The 17,601-nt window shown below is 38.7% G+C and overlaps 1 protein-coding gene across 1 annotated transcript; it reads right to left on the bottom strand.

Annotated features, from left to right (window-relative positions):
- Positions 1 to 5,705: 5,705 nt before the first annotated feature.
- LOC135698529 (phenoloxidase 8-like) lies at positions 5,706 to 17,576 on the bottom strand. The gene is made up of 4 exons (XM_065218548.1): positions 17,012 to 17,576; positions 15,859 to 16,942; positions 6,015 to 6,273; positions 5,706 to 5,954 (listed from the first exon to the last, which is right to left on the bottom strand). The coding sequence occupies exons 1-4, from the start codon at positions 17,534 to 17,536 to the stop codon at positions 5,753 to 5,755; spliced, it is 2,070 nt and encodes a 689-aa protein (XP_065074620.1). The 5' UTR covers positions 17,537 to 17,576; the 3' UTR covers positions 5,706 to 5,752.
- Positions 17,577 to 17,601: the final 25 nt, after the last annotated feature.

A 17,601-nucleotide genomic window follows, 5' to 3' on the forward strand; every position in this document is an offset into this window, starting at 1 on the left:
TGTCCAATTGCAACTTCTCCCTCCCGTCCCATCGTTTAATAAATTTAGTGCATGAATTTATATATTATCATGCAATATTTAATGTAAATATAGTATGTAATGAGAATTTATGTATGTTAAATAAATAATTATAAATTAATACAATATAAAAAATACAAACAACCTCGATTTCAGTAACTCATGGAATGATTGAACTCAATTTTGCCTAAGTAAAAAATCAATTTGCTAAGTAAAAGGGGTTATTTTTACTTAGCAAATTGATTTAAACAAGAGCTATACAAACAAGTATCCATGAATAATTCTTGAAATAGCAAAACTCTGCAAAATTAAAACAATTTAAAAAACATTGACCTAATGCATGATGATATCCAATTAATTCTTTGGGTAATCCCATTTTTTTGCCCCGAAACGTGGGTAGATCACCTTTTCGTGGTACGTTAAGTGATGTAAGATCTACCACCGATTCCTAGTCCTGACTACTTCAAACTAGGGGAACAGGATTTTTCAGTAATCCAAGGAATAAGATTTGTCCTTGTTACTTTTTATGCCTTGTTGATAGTGCCAAGACTCGGCTTTGCCCACCGAGGATGATCTTGAAACAAGGAAAAAAATGAGTTAGTTGTCTTCATCTATGTGATTCATAATCTTCTATTCGTTGTTCCCTAGTTTGAAGTGGTTAAGACTAGGGTTCTGATGCATGGTCATTATACCTTAATTTTGTTGCTAAAGAATCCAATTTTGACTGACAAAGGGGCGCGCCTTTGGAGGGTGTTTCAACACTCGCGGTATAAATAGCGTGACCTTTCAATTAGAGTCGGATCCTTGCGATAAATGCAAGAGTGGCAACTGTAAAAAAATCGAATGCGTCATCATTTGTCAATAGTGATGGAGTAATACGACATGCACTAAACTAAGAACACGGGATATACTACAATAGATCAATCAACTGGTCGAAGTAGTGTTAGGTCCCGAATAGAGAAAAAAAAATCCCAATTTTGAAAACCATAGATCACATAATAAAATAAAATGTAAATAACAATATCTGATACATCTTCTGGACCTTCAAGATCTGCAAGGCAACTGATAATTATAGTTATAATAATGAAATGAGATTTTAAATATGTGAAATAAAAGTAATTTTCTAGTCATGCAATATATAAAATATAAAAAAGTAAAATAAACAAGTATTACAAAATACAAAAAGGTCAATTTTAGTCAACCTCAATTCATTCAACTGATTTTAACTTTTGATACTTAATTGGAATTGAAAAAAACTCTTTATTATGCATCATGGAATGGCTGAATTTAATATGGAATGCTTTTGAAAATATTGCTAATCTTTAATAATGAATCAATAGTCAGAAAAATCGAGGTTATTTGAATATCAGACAGTTAAAAGTTTTCATGCAATTGTAATCAAGCATTACAATGTTCTTGTATTTTCCTGAACAAAGGCTGAAAAAAGCGAATCATTCTAATATTAATCTTAAAATGTTCCATCATCGGAGAGCTGAAAATAAACTTAAAGATTTGGATCAATGAATCCAGCCTAAACGAAGGACTCGCGAACACAATAAGCTCCCGCATCACTCATATGCCATATCTGATTAAATAAATGCTTACAGGTATACACATAAATACATCAACAAGTAATGTTATTTTCTCTCCCGGAAAGAAAAAAATGGGTAATTTCACTTATATAATCGTCATATAAACGTTAAACAACGAGGAAAACAACCTTTGCGGCCCGTTAGAGAAATCTTGGCGAGTCGAGATCTCGACTATTTTAATTTAATTTATGTGTTTTTAAAGCGGATAGATCTGAGGATTTAGTAGTTACTGTCAGCTTGTGTTCTTTAAAGTTGCTAGGTCCCCATCGGTGTACCCCCATGTTCGTCTTTTTCTCCAGTATCAGTTCTAGATCAAGAGCACATTGCTCGAAAAAAAACCTTGTGTTCTCAATCCCTACCCTGCCATCCGTTTGTTACAATTTGTCACCCCTAACCTCGAGATAGCCGCGAGTAATCGGCTCCCGCTTTACTGACATTAGTTTTAAGTAATTTTGTAACCCAAACTCCGCAAAGCTACAGCAAATGTGCCTGGAAAAATAAACGCATTATTAAAAAAACGTTAAACATACATTAGAGATAATCTAATGATGTTACGTTGCATCTTTCAGTTGTTTTTTGATGCTGTTTTATATATTTATCATTGAATAATAAAAATATAGACATTTTAGTTTGTAAAAAGCTGCAAAATTTATGTTTCACTTTGCCTGCACATTTTCAAGTCCCTTTCATGTCTTACGATTAAATAATCAAATCTAATTATTAATTGAATTTAAATTTTAATTTTAATAAATGTATATTGTCAATTTGCCGTCAAAAAAATTAGCAAAAACCTAAATAAAATATATAGTAATGACCCGATTTTGTCAACCCTCTCTTTGACAATCTTTTCTAATGTTCTACGAAGCCTATGCACTTTTCCAGTGGTCTTATTGCACCAAAGTATACCTTAAACATCCACCCTGAAGATTAATAAGAAATATTTAGAACTACGGTTATGTGAAATTATTGATAGATAAAAGCCTGATGCATGGAGGGGCTAACAATATTGGGTTCTTACTGTAGTAACAACAATAATAAAAGTAATTAAAACATGACATTGAAATAAAATTTGAAGAAAAAGAATGACTCACCCAAGGTTAAACATTTCTTGAAGAAGTTAATAACTGGCAGGCTTTTCTCTTTTCTGTACATATGTTCTTATTAAAAATATAATAATAATAGGAATATAATAACAAAATTGATATGCCAACATATGTATTATATACTTGTTACATGGAGAGTTCTTAATTATCAGCTACCACTATAATAATTCCGACACTATTTGCTGTTCTACAGAAATTAGGAAGTGATATGACAATCTTCAACTGGAACGTACTCACCAAATCAATACATCCGGGAGCACGTTCTCGATTCCTCCACACATACCTTCCTCTAGTCACCCCCAAACTCCTACTCCAGACTCCAACCACACAATAACCAGATATCACTTCTCCCCCTCAACTCACTCCCCACACAAAAGCAATGCACATCGCAAAAACCCAACAATATTGGCGTTGACGGCACCGTCGAAAAATCGTCTTTTCTAGAAAAGATTGACAGTTTCTTATGGAATTTTTCGGTGGAGTGAAAGGATAGTACGAAGTCCGCCATGTTTCACGCACATTTTTTTCCATAGGAGTAAAGAGCTACAGAGTCGCCGTCAACGTTAATATCCACGCGGTCAAGTCACACCGGCAACAAAAAGAAGCACAAAAACACCAAACACCTATGCAACCGGAGGGGGGGGGGGGGAGGTGTGTGGTCAAACAAAAGCACAAATCCCTCCAAATAAAATAAACGCGCAAAACCAATTAAGCACCGAAAATTCCACGCCAGTACCCTTATCGAACAACTCGACAGAGCGAACAGAAACCGAACTGCACTGCTAGACGGTCAAGCAGCGAATGAAATCGTTATCTGTGCAACAATTACACATAAAAGCATGTTAACAAGAACAAGAACAAGAAGTTTAAAATTATGACCAAAAGTTGATGTTGTACGATTTCTGTCAATTTTCAAGTGTGCATGGTTTTAAATACTCCAAAAGCTTGCATTCATGAGCTTGATTTGAAAATTAATTATAAATATCGGATATACTTTAAGAGATATGTCAGTTTTAAACACTTTTTCTCCAATTACTAAAAACTATTGGCGTTCTAACGATAGCGCTCGTGGCGAATAGGAGAAATAGAAAAATGATGATGATCTCAAAATTTTGCACGTTGAGGTATAGGAAAGATATCTTGAAAAGTATTTATTATCCGAATGAAATATTTGTCATTTTTTGTAAAGCTGCTACGGGGGAAGAAACCTCAAAAGTTACCCGATAGACGTATAATTTAAATTTTTTAATGTTTCCCTTAGTTTTCATTTGGATCTATACATTTTAACTTTTCTTACCTCGTTTGCACAACCAAATTTATAAAAATACTTTATTCGTTAAATAAAAGCATTTTACAAATATTCTCCCATAACTCGCCGTGCAAAATTATGGTACTATCACAATCAAACAGACATACATCCGCAAGTTGTTCATCGAACAAGTATGTAACGGTCAATTTAAAAGTATCATAGTTGGTAGTACCGCCACCTGTGGCGCGCATAGTCAATGCCCTTGACACTACCGCCATCTGTTCAGCGTACTACCCACCACAGTGTACTCAACAGATGTTTTAGTGACGATGTTTTTCAGTGAGAAATATTCAATGTGTTATGTCTGTTTGTCTGTGGTACTATCATCATTTTTCTAGTTCTTCTATTTTCCACAAGTGGCACATTATGCTATCGTTAGATTGCCAATTACTGTACATATTTTTCCCATAAATACTATTGATGAATTTACGTTACGGTCGTCCAGCAGATGGAAATGATGTTAAAATGATAATGACGTTTTGCTACCTGGCAAATCGTATGGAATATTTTTTAGTACATCATCACTTTTGTGGTTTTAGATTTCAAACCTAGGTGTCGCATGCACTGGTGCAGTTTCGCGTAGATTCATCAATACTGCTCATAACAACTTTGCCTCAGACTTCATTTCGATCAGATGTGGGTGGCATTTTCGTGCTACAATTTATTTAAAAATGACAGAGACGCCACTTATAAAAAAATCAAGATTCAAAATAGCTGAATTTTTGCAAAAATGTGAATGATTGCCCATAACACACAATTTTGCAAAGTTTTATGCAAATCGGAAAAGTTCAAGTCAATATTTTTATTTTTTATCGTATTATTGAACTGGTCAAACACTGGTCGAAAGAATATCAAGCAAAAGACATTTTTAAAGATGAATATTTTTGTCATCAAATCTAACATCTTGATGATGAATTTATCATACAATCTTTTTCTCAAAATTGAAAAGGTACTGTCAACTTTAATAAACAAAACACTGATACAGGAGGGCTCAATGAATGAGATTTTTCGAACACTGCCCTCAATCAAAAACAAATATTTCACAGATACCCGAAAGTTAATTGCTTGAACATCTGTTTTCAAAGGAAGCTTCGAAATCGTTGAAACTAAACAAACAAATGTAACGAAACTAAAATGTTCAACAGCAGTTGCCACCGTTCCCAGTAAGAGTAGGCTCTGCTGCATATTCCTCAATTTACCACAAAACATATAGCAACGAGATGCATGCCTCGGGTATGTTCTCAACAGTGTTAAAAGCAACAGCTGATTAAGCTGAACCAAATTATGCCTACGTTAAAAAAAGAACCAACAAAACACTCAGTCTAACTTTGTGGTTCAATCTTTGCGGCCATGCATCTTATCGTAACGTTGCTGTGGCTAGTTTGGGTGCCGTCCGTTCTGCTGACGGACGCAACATACGACGATAAACACAACTCTTATCAAACCGGACAATCAATCGGCATACTGGTGAACACATTGAATAAAATTGTCAACGCTCCATCGTACCGGGATCAGCCAAACCAAAACCCCATATCGGCCTTCACATCCTGGCTGCCCATCAACGAACAGTGGGAGATTGATCCAAATGCATTATCAAAAGTGCTAAGTGAAATAGTACAGTGATTGATTACAAAATGAGAACCATGTTAAAGATGAAGTTGAATCGATTTATTTAAACTTGATTTTGAGCTTACAAACCTTTATGGCTTTTTCATTTACTAGAAAAGAATTCAAGTGCGTGCGATGACGGTATTGCTGAATCTAACCCGGATGGTTCCAGTCCCCATGTTCGCATTGGGGCTGACAAAGTCCTGCAAAGTTTCCACGGTTCCCTCGGTGCTCCGATCGAAGGGGTAGCCCATGGCTCGAGTATCCGGATAGAGCTTATCGCGCAAACCGCAGAACGAGTGAGCGTCGTCACATGGGGCATCGCTGTGGGGTGAAATGCTACCGTTAGAGTTTGATTGATCGAGAAATTTGAATAGAACTTACGGATCCTGGGTTTGGTTGACCGCATCGATGGTATAGTCCGAAACCATGGCAAAGATGTCGAACTGGACGCCATCACCAGTGGCTCCCTTCGGTATGAGCATGTGCTGTGGCCATCCGCAACCGCAGAATCGGAACTGAGCCAGTGCGTTGGCGTTGGTGGGCGTGGAGCTCGTTCCAACGGCACGGAACGTTCGCTCGTACGGGATCGTCACGCTGGATTGATCCGAACGGCGGACGATCGTATTGGCACCGGGGTTCACTAAAATAGGTGTTGTTAGAGGTCGTGTTGCATGGATTTGCTAGAACCTATGATGATTGATCAAGAGTTATGATACTTCTAACCATGATGCGAATGATTCCGAACAAATTGACTGTGGCTGCAGCTGATCCCGAGTAGGAGAAAATAACTAATGAATAGCTAATTCTGACCTGACACCAAAATTTGGTATTTACCAGCATGACATACGAGGTAAAATACCAAAGAATAATACCAAAAAATTGCATGCAATATACTTTGTACATAACAAAAACTGATAGGAGAAATGGATGTTATCTCGGCCTAAATGCGCCTAATTTGGGCACATACATAAATTCAGCAATCGGCTAGATTTTCAATAGCGACCATAAATATCCATTAGTACCGTCCCAATGACGCGTTCATCTATATAAAATAGCAATAAATAGCAGATTTTTAGCGATGGGCCCAATCTTAGATCCATACGCCAACATTAGAGCCATTTCCCCTATTTGAATACCAAAAAATACCTGGGATGGTATTGTGGGAGCATTTTTTTTTGTGCTTCAGCCGACCGTTCTTGAAGATCAACCTCAACATCTTGAAGATCAAGGGCCGGTAGCCTGTCGTTATTTGCGCGTACTCCAAGGTCGGTTACCGTGCCACCTTTGTTTTCTGCTGCATAACCATTCAGGTGCTCGTTATAGTAATGCTCTCAACCTCTCAATCACCTCACACTCGTTCGTGAGAATATTACCGTCCAAGTTCTTGCACATATCGGCTTGCGGCACGTAGCCTTTGCGCGAACTATTTTGATTCTCGTTTTTCCATCGCCTTCGGTGTCCAAAGTAGACACGATACCCTGCCATAATGCGTATTTGAATTTCTCTATTGGTATCATTTTCGGCGGTCACCAGTGAGCCCAAATATACGAACTGGTTGATCAGCTGGATTTCGTCACCGACAGCTAAATCTATTGTTTACAAAATCAATTCCACCCTTGAACACTTTATACTTAAACTACTCTGATTTTTGTACTAAAATTATGAATCGAGATTTTTTTTTTCAAAATGACTTTTATAAATTGAAGCACGAAAGCATGACTTCTAATCAAAACGATGTCTGAGGCAAAGTTGTTGGGAAAAATTTACACGTTAATTTTTTATAGGGTAAGAGCTCCTATAGTTGCGGTACATGAAACATGCAAACTTTATGTATGTTTATAACGAGGGAGACAGAAATAATCCGCTCTACATTTCATATAACGGATTTCTATAAAGTTTGGTTCAAAATTTAGATTTTTTTTTTTTTGATAAATTCGATTTGTCATAACACGTACCTGCCGATATTACCCGGTTTCATCCACTATTCATCGGAAATATTGGATGTGTTAAAATTATCGAGTATTATGCTGATGTTATTTTTAGTGTGTTTCGTTATGTGAACTGTCACTTTCTAGAGCACTTGCTTTTGTGATTGTTTGAACTTCAAACTCTGGAAGCAACGAGTTTTGCACCGATATTTGGCAACAAAATTGATGACCACCAAACGTGACCAAACCCAAGACCAAACGATAGATACCATCGATGCTGATGTTCACTGGATGCCTAAGATATTGGACAAGTCTGGTGATGTGGTGCAGGAAATTAGCAGGACATATCCGATAATTCCCATTCGTGACATATAAATCAAGGAATAAGTGCCCCAAAGACACCAAAACGGTTTAAGGTGTTTCGCTGTGAGATCCTTATTCTCGAAACCATTTAGAAACTTTGAGTGCACAAATATCAGCTTCTACGATACGTACCACAATGAAACTGTTACTCCACATTTGCTGTACTGCAGTATACACGAAGTATCAATATCAGGTGAAATGAGGTATTGATTTCCGAGATGTGTGTAATTGAAAATTCGATGTGGAAGTGCATTTATAACCTACGTGGTGGCCATTTGTGGACTCTACAAGGAATCACCTTAAGGTGTTTCGCTGTGAGATCCTTATTCTCGCTATCACTTCGAAACTTTAAGTGCACAAATATCAGCTTCCACGGCACGCACCACAATGAAACTGTTACTCCACGTTTGCTGCGCTGCAGCATACATACAGTAGCAATTTCAGGAGAAATGGGGCACTAATTTCCGAGATTTGTGTAATTGAAAATTCGAGGTGGAAGTGCATTTATAACCTACGTGGTGGCCATTTGTGGACTCTACAAGGAATCACCTTAATGTAAAAGCGTACTTTTATAAGCGTTTCCGCACTTTTCATCGCAATTCTTATAATGTGTGTAATGCGCTATACTATCACCTCAAAAAATGTGTGCTCTTGAACACTTGAAGCAATAGGGCATATCAGCCATCATGAGGCCATTTGTGGACTCTTCAAGGATTCACCTTAAATGATTTTTGAACAAACTATTTTCGAGAAGATTTATCCACCAACTAAAGGATGGATCAGCAAACTTGTAATGACCTTATATTGCAAACTGAAGCTCACCTACGCAAACCAATTCCACTATAGAATAGAAGAGAATTTTCCCTAGCCGACAGTGTTGCTGATTTGGCAAGGCAAGCTTCGATTCGTGAGAAAAGAGCATAACAATATTTGATTACCAAGGCTGATTCACCCTTTTTTATTGTTAGTTGATATTTCGCTACGTTCCTTTCTTCTAAACAAACGGCTGTCACCGTTACCTGTCATGATAATTATAGAGATGTGACCTGATATCAGCGGTGTGACCAGCCCAGTGGCAGGCGAGTAGGCAACATATCATACCGTGACAGCGGGCCCAGCACAGCAAAATAAATAATTTGAGCCCGGCACATACTGCCTACTGTCAAACGCTGCTGTTGGTGTAGACCTTGTCACTGGCCTGGGTGTGACCGATAAAAATCGATATAAGGGAAATGCAGGTAATGTCGGCGTAAGTGTCCCTAATTTGGGCCCATACATAAATTCAGCAATCGACTAAATTTTCAAAAGCAACCAAAAATATCCATTTGTAACGTCCCAATAACGCGTTCATCTAGATAAAATTGATAAATAGCAGATTTTTAGCGATGGGCCCAATCTTAGATCCATAGGCCAACATTAGAGACATTTCCCCTAGTCGTTGTTAGAGATTTACACATTTAGATTTAGATTTAGCCGAGATGGGCACCACGGAGCAACTCGGCATTTTATTTTGCTGAGTCTCAGTGAAAAACTTGTCGCTGGTTTTCGCTGAGATCCAGCAAAATAAAAGGCTGAGTTGCTCGGTGGTACCCATCTCGGCAAAACATCAAAGTGTGTAAGCTCGAGTAAATCGAATGCTGCCAATAAAATGGATGTCTTCGACTATAAATCAATAAATCAAACTTAAGTGTAATGTTTGGAAAAATTTGAATAAATCTGGGACTTTCATTCTCCTCGGTTTATATTATGACTTTTTAATCAAGATAACAACGACAACTTTTACCGTGTAAATATTGCCTTAAGAGACTTTATTTTTCCCTAAAACTTCGCCCCAGAAGACATTTCGATTAGAAGTAACGTTTTCGTGGATCGATCTGAAAGTCAAATACGCCATTTAAAAATAAAATTCATGATTCAAAATAACCGATATTCAGTGCAAATGTAAACAAACAATTATGCAAAGCTTCATGGAAACTGTAAATTGTCGAATAGGATAAATTTGTTGAGAATTGCTCCCTTTTTAAATGATGGTTCATACGAATGGAATATGAAGTATTAATAGAGCAGTTCCATAAAAAAAAAAAAAAAAAAAAATATTGCTCGATCTTCTCCGATTTGCATGCAATGTGTTAAAGACAATCATTAACCTTTTTTGCAAAAATTCGACCATTTTAGATCTCGTGTTATTTTTTTAATTGACGTCTTTAATATTTTTAATAAATTGTTAAATTTCTGATCGAAATGACGTCTGAGACAAAGTTTTTAAAAAAGTACACGATAAAAAGTTATCACATCTAATCCAAATGCTCTTGCACTTGACTCAGTCTGTTATGCGGCACTACGAATCGAAGTGATATATCATTGATTTTCAAGTTATTTGCGTTTTGAAACAAAGTGATTTGTCGTTGAAAAATATGTACTGTATAATGCCTTGTTCAGACTATTATAACATGTTATAACGGTTGTCAAATAATTGCAACACAAAGACCACCGGCAAGATAGCGCTTTAACATGTTATAACTCTGTAGTCTGAACGTACTATAACATAACACCTTTAAATCAAAATGATTATCAATTGAATTGGCATCATTGTTTTCATTCATTGAATTTGACGAGGAATTTGATTAGTTTTGCTTTTGGAAGCAAATGTCAAAAACGCACATGACCAGGGTGGCCAGACCTACCGATTTATCGGTAGTCCTACCGATTTTCGGGATGCCTACCGATTCACAGGCAAAAGGTTAAAAAGTACCGATTTTTCACTTTTCCTACCGAGAATCACAGATTTTTAGTAATCTTGAAAAATAATCAATACCTATGTGTTGTTTTCCTTGTAGTCATAATAAGCATTAGAATTATACATATTGATTTCGACACATTTAAAGCAGTAGAACTGAAGGACAGTCCCCCCCCCCCCCCCCGCCCCCGCTCACAAAGGTTTCAAGTATCGGGAAAGCCTTCTTCAGACGGCCTACCGATAACTACCGATAAAAGTTTTGAGAAGCTACCGATAATGAAAAAAATAATCTGCCCACCCTGCACATGACAAACATTACTCGCGAAGATGGCAAGTCAACAACAAATGAAGTCAAGCGAGAGAAGCGATAATTCTCCATCTCCATGGTGCACCCTGGGGTGGGACGTGCTGTCAAATCAGTCTACTGATCATTCTTGTATGAAATTGGTTCCAAACGTAAACAAACCCTGTAGGTTTCTTATGGCTTGTTTATGTTTGGAACCAGTTATGCGACCAGTAGGCGACGATTGATAGTATTTGACAGCCACCTCCCCCCCTTGGGTGCACCCGAAATAATTTGCGTTCTACACTGATAAAATTTCAAAGATTGTTTTTATGTGTCCCAACCATGAATTTTTGCAATGTGATCAACAAATCAATGACATTTATATGATGTCTGGGCCAAAAGGTAGGTTGCTGGAGTTAGAAGCAAAGATATTGTAAACATTGCTGAACATACTTCCAACAACTGTTTCGTGTAAAAAGATAAACATTGTAATGAAATACGAAAACCACTAAACATTTACTCATTTCACTAACTTATTGGTGTTTTGCCCTTTGCCCCAGACCTTATATAAAGGTTATTGGTAGAAAATATAAGGCATAAGGGTACGGCCAGGGTCGAAGCGATTCGCGATGCGACGCGACCAATTCAAAAGAATCTTATTATTTATTATTATTACTTGCGTGAGTCGCATCGCGTCGCGTCGCATGTCGCGTCTACCCTGGCCGTGGCCTAACATTTGATAACGGTACAAAAGCATTTTTAAACAAACTTGCTAAGGCCCTTATAACACGCGAACCAAAGTACGCCCACGCAAACCAATACCACTTTCGGAAAGGTGATAGTTCGATAGTGAGCATGCTTCTTTTTCTTCTTCGCATTTCAAGCTTATTGCATATCGCATATTAGCTTATTGCGTGCTCTCAACTTAGTGTTCTAGATGCACTTTCACAGTTATTCATTGAGAGCTCTCGATGCCTGTACCATTTTTGCATTGGTATAATTGTGTGGCAAGTCCAATCATTCTTCTATGCCCAGGGAAGTTGAGAAATTTTCCAAACCGAAAAATTCCTAGACCGGACCGGGAATCGAACCCAGCCACCTCCAGCATGGTCTTGCTTTGTAGCTGCGCCTTTACCGACTGAGCTAAGGGAGGCCCCATAGTGAGCATGCATAAGGGCCTATACGCGATGATCGATTCTCTTCGTCGATTTTCTCTTTTGTTAATAACTCGCTAGATTTAACGTTTCTCGGTGCGTTTGCTGTTGCTTTTGATAGCCAATACAACCTGTTACTACTCTGCATTGAACAAATTCAAGAAACTTGTTTCGTTTAGCTGTATCAATGCAAAGAGAAAATCAATGAAGAGAATCGATCATCGCGTATTCGCTCTTATGCATGCTCACTGTCGAGTTGCCCCTATCCGATGATGTTGTTGGTTTGCGTGGGCGTACTTTGGTTCGCGTGTAAAGGGCCTTAGAAAGTTTGTTTACAAATGCTTTTTAGCCGTTTTCAAATGTTATGCCTGATATGATTATGATTCCTACACGCAAAACTTACATGTGCTTATATAACTTCCAATCGTACCACAAAAGCACATGAAAATTATGTGTCCAGTGAAATCAGAATAATAACTTTACTTCCATGTATTACAAATAATTATTGTAATATTAGAGTGGTGTTCATTATTTATTTTGCTCCACACAGCTCAATCAATTACAAATCAGGTCTTGGTCATTCTTTAAAAAAATGAGTTCATTTGGCGACGATCTCATACTGCTCTGGCCCTTTGAAGTTTTTAATATATGTGGATTACTATGGAAAAAGAGAACTTTTTGTTCTCCTCGTCCTAGCCTTTTGCCATGATGATTTTCAATTATCGTATAACCCCGTTAGTTTGAATAGCTAAAATAGGAATCAAATTGCACTCATTTAGAATGTTCACACTTAAGGGCCACCCACAATAGATCAGTTTGCGTTGCGTTGACGTAAATTTGACAGTTAGACAATAGATTTAGCTTTCACTTTGCCGCAACGCGTCCGATCCGGATCTAATGTGCGTGTGCCTTTAGACATAGCTTATTTTACACGAGATGAAATCCATCTTTGACATAAAGGATGAAACGTAAACACACATATCATATAAAATTAGGTGCTCCTAGGCCAAAAAGTTCTTTACTCGGCGAAAAACACCTTTGTTTGAGCTGAATTTGGGGTCAGTTATGACTCAATTTTATTTTAAAATTGACGCTCGAATATTTCAGTCTCAGAGCACCTAAATTTACATGATTTTTCTAGCCGTGTATTTAACTGGTGACCCCATACATGTGCGTGAAGCCATTGAGCATCTGTGTAGGGGTATCAGTTTAACAATGATTAAATAAGCTTTGTTTAATTGCAATTTTAGCTTTTCAAACTAACAGAGTTCTATCATAGAGGTAACTCTAAGTCTAGAAAGTTCCCAAGAAACGTGCTCAACTTTTTGACTCTCTTCGGTCCCAAGCTAATCAATGCACCCCTCATAATATAAGAAAATCCATGAGCCCCCATTTTATTTGTCAAACTTTCATAGCGAATCAAAACAAACATAGTGTAGTCCAGAATGTGGTACGTTAATCGATTTGCTTGGAACCAATAGCCTAGTCATGTAGTGAGCCAATTTAAAATCGTTAGTTTCCACCGTAAATCATCATGGAAAAAGGTTAGGACGAGGAGAAAAAAAATCTACGATAATCAATAAGTGGTCTACACGGCTAAACAAAAAAAAACCCAACGATTGAGTTGTTTCAACTAAACATTGTGTTGGTGTCTTTCATTTGCCCTCACGTTTGTTGTCAAAAACGAGAAGCACAAAACAACCTAATAGGGATCTTCAGTGCACCAAGTTTACGTTGAGTAAGTGGTGTTCAACTTAATACTGAACAGTTTGAACTTGACGTTTTGTGAAAACAACCTACACAGAGAAAAAAAAGTATCCTAAATTTAAATTGTTTTTCCTTAATTTTGGGTAATTTTGAGTTTTGCACCCCACTCTCACTTTTTGTTGTTGTTAAACACGGAACGAGAGATTCGATTTTCTCATGACTATCGTTCAATAAGCTATTAGTGAGTATATGAGATATTCTCAAATAGGAGCCAACTGGGTAGAAAATACTCAAGAGTAATTAATTATTTTTGCCGTAGTCAAATAAGCGGTTTACCGGAAATTAGCTTATTGAACGGGACATGGGAGCTGAGCGGGGGGGGGGGGGGGCGACTCTATCTACAATGCAGGAAAATTGTGTTTTGCTGTTGTTAGCTGCACGCACGCTGAGTAGATAGAGAGAAGATTGATGACGATTCTGAAGATTTCCTGCAAAAAGATGATGCGCGATGCAAGTAGATGCGAGAAATGAAAGAAGATTGTTCGAAGATCGATTCGCTAATGTGAGATTTGTTGAACATCTTGAATTGAGAATTAAATGTGTCGCTCCCCTCGGAGATGAGTGAAAAGAACTTAATTTTGGGTAATTTTTCGATTCCGTGTACAAGTACATAATCTGTTTACACGGTGTTTCGTGAAACCCCATTATTGGGTAAAAAAATACCCATTTTCAAACCATGTATGCAGCTGTCAAAAAATGGGGGAATTTTGAAATCCTAAAATGGGTGAAAAAATACCCATTTAAAGAATCAGTTCACGGTTGAATAATGGGTATATTTTTTACCCATTAATGGGTGAAAAAACACTTCGAAATTTTATCGTCTCATTTCCGTCACCGGCTCATTGGGAATGCAAACCTCGATGCAAACAGTTACTGTCCGCAGCAACGATCTCCGGAAAATGTTAGAATCCAAAACGTTGGAGAGGCTTACGGATAAGTCAATACAATGGATAATTTGTATTATAATGTTTCGTGAAAAATTTGAGCGGAACACCTGCATTTATTTTCAATGTTTTAAAAACATTTTTACATCAACGATCGCTTGCATCCTCCATTTGTAAAAATGGGTATTTTTTCACCCATTTTACGGTAAACACAATATAAGAAAATGGGTGAAAAAACACCCATTTATTGACAGACCACCCATTTACCCATTTATGAGTAAACCATAGTTTACCCATTAAATGAGGAGGGGCACTTTTAGCGGAAATGGGTATTTTTATACCCATTAATGGGTTTTCGCGAAACACCTTGTACATTCAAGTAAATGAAAACAACTTCAAGCGTGTTAACTCAAAATTAAGTTGGCCTACACAACTTTCAACCTGGGTGAAAGGAACTCAATATTAGGTACTGATTTCTATTCGTGTGCGGATAATGAAGTTATCCATAAATCATCATGGCGAATGTCTAGGACGCGGAGAATCAAACAACTTTCACGGGGTCAGCCATTATGAGATCACAACCAAATGAACTCAATTTTTAAGAGAATTGTCAGGACAAGATTTGGATTCGATTGAGCTGTGTTAAACAAAATCGATCATTTGAACCACCCTAACAGTACCTTGTGGACAAGGCATCACCGACAGAACAGAAATGGAACTTTGGATCCAAAGTGGCTCCATATTCTTTTTGTAAACACTAGCGCACTTAGTGGCGGAAGGCAAGCTTTGGCTTAAGTTTATATGGGCAGCATGCTTTGATAATGTGAGTGGCCATAGAAAACCCGTGTGAAGCGCATCGCGTGATGAACAAATAAAATTTTCCTCTTTTTGATACACTGACTCGTTCACACTTCCACTTCTGTTCTGTGCTTCACGTTTTCAGAAGCACAAATCTCACCACGCAAAAGCCGTGTTGATCTGAAAATTCAACACGATGCTTACTTTTCAACAGCACTTTCAACTACGTACATTTAGTGAATCGTTAGTCATGTGCCGCAAAAAATTCAAAGTGACTAAACAGATGGCATGATAATATCAATACTTACACGTCACAGTCGAGGTATCCATTTCGATAAAGTACAACCGTTGCTCCTTGAATGACAGCGGTGTTCCACGCTCATCTACCTTCGGTGCCAACCAAATACGCAGGGTTCCCTTCCGAACGGCTCCGGTATCATTGTTCACTTCGACACGGAACATAAACGGTGCATGTTGAAGATGGGTGAACGAAGCAAATACGTTACCCTCGGGTCCGAAGTCCAGGCCGGATGCCAGATCGACCTGCGATCGTTGCCAGTAGCTCAGAAGCGTGTTCGGTGGAGTGTTGGCTCGGGTCAACTGTACTCCTACAGAGCTGACTGTTACGCCGGGGAATGACAACTGCGACGAGGTGTACGGAGTCAGTTGGTCTTTGAAACGACGGAAAACCTGATCGATCATTCCATGCCAGCGGTAGAAAATTGGGTCACGCATAGCCGTCGTCACGTCTCCCATGACACCGTAATCTTCCAGGTAGCGATAGTCCGGGTCATGGATGTACGCAATGACGTTATGTCCCATGTTGTGGAGACTACCGTATAGACGTCGATTTGGAGTCAAGCTCGATGACTCAAGAATGTCTCCCAAGATATCAATGCCACGTGTTTCATCAAGTGGAATGCGGGTTCCATTGGTGTCCAGAACAAATCCTTGATCAATAGCCTCCAGAATGCGATCACGCCACCGCTCAAGATCGTTAACCTGCACGATGGTGCTGTTATCTATACGATTAACGTCCTGTAGGGCGATGTTGGCGTGTCTACCCGGGTAAGATCGAGCATTTGAACTGCGGATCATCTTAGGGAAGTATGCTTCTGGGATTGGTTCCCGAAGATTAGACAATGCTCTAACTCTTGCTAACCGATTGCAGAACCTTTCATTGTTGTAGCGGGCAATCAGTTGACTGTGCATATAGTAGAACAGTTCGCCTCGACGATCTTTGCGGACAACCGCATCGGGACCATCGCCAGGGTACACCAAATGCCAATGCCAGTGATGCATGTTGACACCGATGTCCTCGCGGAAGTAGGCAAGACGTTGTTCCTCTTCACGGTCGGAAGCAGTGTAATTCGGGGGGATGTCAATCACCATCTGTGGAAATACATAAAAGGAGAACCGTGATAGATTTTCTGTAACCGTATTCACTGACATCTCTCGTACCCGACTGGCCTGTTGAACGACTGAGCCTTCCTCACGCAGCTTCGGGAATACAGCTGGATCAACAAATTGATCCGGAAACAGAGAAACGATCGAAGGAATATTGACATTTTTGGTGTCAGGGCGGTGTTGAATGGCAACGGCTAGGGCGTACTGGAATAAAACCGGGTTCAGTCGATCTCGGCTGTAGGTCGCCACGCTCATCAGTGTAGGAATATCTGGCTGAGCGATGAACAGAGTAATCAAAGCCGCAGCTGCTTCTCGATGTTTTTCAACGAACAGAGAAAACCCTCCACGCCGATCGATGCTAGCGGCAAAGGACAGGTCCGGTGGGGCTGAAGTGCGTACAGGGATCCGTTGCTCGGCATCTCCAGAAAAGCGAGATTGAAGCTCCGCTCCAATCGGACGGTAACGATCGGTTAGGAAGTCATCCGGAACATCGATGACCGTCTTACCGTCGTTCTTCGGTAGGAAGGTGGGCTCCAGAGGACGTTGGAGAAGAGCGAGTAAGTTGTTTGCCTCGGTCATGATTCTAGCACTGAAATTCTCGAACACTTGATAGATGAACTGTTTGTGACATACTAAGCTGCGAG

This window comes from Ochlerotatus camptorhynchus, unplaced genomic scaffold (assembly GCF_037179485.1).
Source record: "Ochlerotatus camptorhynchus isolate MF236.1 unplaced genomic scaffold, CSIRO-AGI_Acam_v1.1 ptg000089l, whole genome shotgun sequence".
NCBI lineage: Eukaryota > Metazoa > Arthropoda > Insecta > Diptera > Culicidae > Ochlerotatus > Ochlerotatus camptorhynchus.

Coding starts and splice junctions, on each gene's coding strand:
- LOC135698529 (XM_065218548.1), bottom strand. CDS start 17,536: ATGACCGAGGCAAACAACTTACTCGCTCTTCTCCAACGTCCTCTGGAG. Junction 6,274..15,858: donor GGATACCTCGACTGTGACGT/GTAAGTATTGAT, acceptor CACCTATTTTAG/TGAACCCCGGTGCCAATACG. Junction 5,955..6,014: donor GTCAACCAAACCCAGGATCC/GTAAGTTCTATT, acceptor TTCACCCCACAG/CGATGCCCCATGTGACGACG.